The 4,405-nt window shown below is 42.7% G+C and overlaps 1 protein-coding gene across 1 annotated transcript in view; it reads right to left on the minus strand.

The window, feature by feature from the left end:
- LOC109298787 (cytosolic phospholipase A2 epsilon-like) overlaps positions 1-4,405 on the minus strand; it is a 45,050-nt gene that overhangs the window by 6,893 nt on the left and 33,752 nt on the right. The window contains exons 13-16 of the mRNA XM_019519065.1: positions 3,502-3,638; positions 2,893-3,115; positions 2,109-2,223; positions 1,570-1,707 (exon numbers count right to left, since the gene is read on the minus strand). Of these exons, the coding sequence (XP_019374610.1) occupies positions 1,570-1,707; positions 2,109-2,223; positions 2,893-3,115; positions 3,502-3,638 (613 nt within the window). The remainder of the gene's footprint in view (positions 1-1,569; positions 1,708-2,108; positions 2,224-2,892; positions 3,116-3,501; positions 3,639-4,405) is intronic.

Consider the following 4,405-nt stretch of genomic DNA (forward strand, 5'->3'; position numbering starts at 1 on the left):
GGGAGTGGTATCAGTTTGCCATACTTGGGGGGGGCGGGGGGGCAAGGCCACTAGTGCTGGCCTCAGCCTGCTCCTCCCCCCTTCTGTCATTGCTGCCTACAGGGCTGATGCAGGCCGATGTGGCAGCAGTGGGGGGAGGAGTGGGCCTGATGCAGGAGGGGGAGGAGCGGGTGCGCCACGGTGGTGGTGGTGGTGGAAGACTGGGTCCAGGCCAACATGGCGGTGGTGGGGGGAAGAGGAGGAGCAGGCCTGGGCCCAATGCAGGAGAGGTAAGGAGCAAGCCGGATGGGGGGGAGAAGCTGGCTCACCATAGTGGTTGGGGAGGAGCAGTGGGCCCAGCCCAACGCTGCAGCAGCAGGGGAAGGGGAGGAGTGAGCCTCCTTCTCCTCTTGGGCCCAAGCTCACTCCTCCCCGACCCCGCCTCTCCTGCGTTGGCCCTGAGTCCACTCCTCCCATCCTCCCGCTGCCACTCGATCAGCCCTGGTGCACTGCTCCCTCCTCTCATTGCCAGGGCGGGATGGCTTCTCCCCATCCCCATGGTCTGGTCCTCGCCCATACTTCCTGCATCGGGCCTGGGCCTGCTCTTTCCCCTGCTACCACAGCGGAGAAGGGGGGAGCGGGCCCGGACCCCAAGCAGTGGGGAAGGGGGGAGTGGGCCTGGATGGGGGGGCATGGGGATCCTCCCCCTCTTCCCCCCCAGCCCCATCATTCTTGACAGGCAATTGGCTGGTGCTTCAAGAAGAATGTGAGCAGATTGGAAAGAGTGCAGTGCAGAGTGACAAAAATTTTTAGGGGCCTGGAAAGCAAGACTTATGAGGAAAGGCTGAAAAATTTAGGGGTACTTCGTCTGGAGAAGAAAAGTCTGAGGAGGAATTTGGTAACAGTTTCCACATATCTGAAGGGTGATTATAGAGAGGAAGATGATGAGCTTATCTCTGTGACTGTAGAGGACAGAACTAGGAGAATGTCCTCAGGGGAAAGTGAGGTTGGAGATTAATTGGAACTTTCTGACTATGATGGTGATCCAGCATTGCAATAGGCTACCTGGAGAAGTTGTGGGATCTCCATTTTTGGAATTTTTCAAGAGCAGGTTGGGCAGACACTTGGCTGGGATAGTTTAGCCAAGTACAATCTTGTCTTGAGCAGATGGCTGGACTAGATGACTTTGGGAGGTCACTTTCAGCCCTGCCTTCCTATGATCCTTTTCTTTACAGACTAAATTCCAGATTCTTTAGATGAATCCTAGCCCATTTCACAGCAAGGGCAAAAACCCCATGGCTTAACTGGAGTTGGGATTTGATTGCTAACAAACTACATTGTCATATAAAATAAAGTAGAAAATATTTAATATATAGTTGTTGCTACTCACATGCTATTTCCAGTTGCCTTCTTTAACAATACAATAATATCACTGTATTAAATAAAAATTTAAATGCGGTACAGACAAATACTTTTATATGTGATAGTGTATCATTTTTGTCAGTCATGTACCAGTGAGACACTCATGCCTGGCTTATGTAGTTATTTAAGTTATCGTTTCTCTGACGTTTTTCCTAAACAATAAGTCACCTTCTAGGTAGCAGATCCGGGACTCTGGCAGCTTGTTCATCAGCCGACCCATGAAGAACTCACTACCAAAATCCTCTGAACGAATGAAAGCTCCATATTTGAGAAATCCCACCTCATAAGGGGTGAACTCCATCCATTCTATAATCAGTCACAAAAGAGACACAAAAAAGAACAGTTTTTTTTCTCAGTTCACTGGTTCTGAATAAATAGTCATATTGTTATCAAAAGGATTAAAGGAGTTAGACAAGGAAATTCATTTTCTGGGGTTCAGTCTAACATTTTGGATCCTAGGCCAACACTAGAGATATACAAACACCACAAAATAAAAATAATGACCAAAATAAGATAATTGATCTTCTTTGACCTGCTGAGGTAGAAGATGAGATCCTCAGTTGCCTAAGTTGGATAAATTCAGGAGCCTTCTCCCAATTTACATCAGCTCAAATTCTAGCTCTTAAATTACGTTTTATGTTATCCCATACCCAAAGTGAGCCCTCCTAAATTTAAAATCGAGTACCTGTCTGAAATATTATCTTTACCTTTGAAATCCCAAGTGCTATAGTTGTCCTTGACATTGAGTGCTGTGTAGATAGGTAATGGGTTCTGACCCTGGTTCACTGCCTCTCGCTGATCTGAGAGTCTATGGTTGTCTTTCTGTTATTCAAGAAAAATGATTAAAATGAGAAAAAAACCCATGGAACTAACATGGGAACGAACACAATTATTCTGGGCTTGGAATATATTTAAATGCCGACATTTCAAGCATTTTATTTCTTCTATTACAGCATTGTGTGTGGGAGTTATTTGTCTAATATGTGGCTGCCAGGTCTTGATACAGTAGATAATTTGATGTTGTCTTTAAATAAATATGAAAGGGGGTGTTTTAAAAAGGGAAAATATTTAAAGTGCAAAGAACTTCAGGAGTAAATCTAAGCTAAAATTGAGTATCACAAGGTGAAACTCCTGTTTAAAGTCCATTGCACCAGGTATATATTAGATTATTCAGACATGACTGACAAACATGAATAAATAATGGCTCATTTGTTTTCAGAATATGCCAACAGCACTTGTGACATTTTTCCAGACTTTCCCCCTCAGGGATGCGTATCTCAAATATGTCAAAACAAGTTTAGAAATCTTGTGAATGCACATGCATCTGCCCCCCCCCCCCCCGAAACTCAGCACTCATGATGAACACAAACAGGATAGTTTTCCATAAGGTATAAACATCTGGAAATAATCTTCCATTAGAAGTGTTTTCTCACTTTATTTATAGGGATATTAGTGCAGTATTAAATGTTCAGGCTTTATGGTATACTGTACCCCATCATGTAACAAATACTCAACGATGAGCCCCCATAAATCTATGAAAGATGTCCTGTGTCCTTCTGTTTTCCGTTGACTTAGCTGCTGCTTGTAATACTTCAAACGCTCCAGTGAAAAGGAACCCAGTTTGCATTTTGTTGCCTGTTTCTGAGCCTCATTGATTTTCTCATCCAGATCCTTCTGTGACCAATCAGCATCTTGATATAAGTTTGCCATGGTCCTGAGAGGAAAAGGTGAGGCTTGAATTAGAAGTTTGCTAAGCTCAGCTTTCCAATTTGAAGGACTTCATGTAAAATTCAAGGTTTTCTGCCCTGATCTAAGCTGCTTTTGAGTTCTAATGTCCCTAAAAATATATTATATGCATTTTAAAGGGTCACAAAAAATCCTTCCTGTAAATTAAAAGTGACCTGAATGATTTCCTTAAAACAGCATTCTTCTGTGATGACACTAATTATCAACAAAGGAAGTCAGAAATAAGGCTGGGGTCACAATCTTACCTATGTAGAACCTGCAGTGGTCAGCCTCAGGATAATTCTTTAGCATGGGTTATTGTGTGAGCAGTATATAGAAAGAAAACTTAAAGAAAAATGCTTATGTGCTCCTTACCATGTTGTTCCAGATAAACCAGTTAAGTATGTAGCACAGTCCAAGAGATTTAGCTTTTTGAGACCCGACAGACTGCCATACGTCGTTGTCAATGACCTCATCCCCCCTCCTGTTGTCATGATTGCTATCACTGGAGTCTGGACAACACACAAAAGAGAAAAAGCATGCAAAAAAATTGACATATTAACACTTAGCACTAGAGGAGCTTAGGTGAACCACTAGATCCAATCCATATTCAAACTTCAGAGCTGTCGCCTATCTTCACACAAGAGCAGAACTTGAACAACAGGCTCACACATTAATACACTTTGGGGAAGTTTATAATCTGATTTGGACCCTAACTGTCACTCAGGACCCCATCTACATTGGACAGAGAAAGGTAAGAATGATAAGTTCAGTTGTTTTTGTTCATGTATTATTGTTATTTGTCTTCAGTGTGCTTAATGTATGTATAAGGAACAAATATGAAAGGAAATGGAGTCCTTGCCCCAAAAACCTTATGAGACACACAAAAAAATGCAGAAAGGGGTATCAAAGGTAAGCAGGAAGACAATGCAGAAAGGACAGTATCATGAAAATCCAAGGAGGAGAGAGATAAAGGAGTAATATGGTTTTAAAAGTAGCAGAGAAACAAGGAGGGTGTAATGGAGTGGACTGAGAATTTGATATTAAGATATTGAGTAACAGCAATTTCAGCAGAGGGGAAAAAGCAAAAGCCAACATGAATATGATCACAATGAAGAAGAATGAAACTAAATTTAGGTCAGCAATCATATAAATGCTACATTCTATCATTTTCCCAATGGATGAAAGATGGGGCAATAGTTTGGGAAGCAGGTCAAATGAGGTATAAGTTTTTAGGATGGGGAAAGACCACAGCTTATTTGAACTGCAAGGAACAGGA

This window comes from Gavialis gangeticus, unplaced genomic scaffold (assembly GCF_001723915.1).
Source record: "Gavialis gangeticus isolate Ggan-Ray unplaced genomic scaffold, GavGan_comp1, whole genome shotgun sequence".
Lineage (NCBI taxonomy): Eukaryota > Metazoa > Chordata > Crocodylia > Gavialidae > Gavialis > Gavialis gangeticus.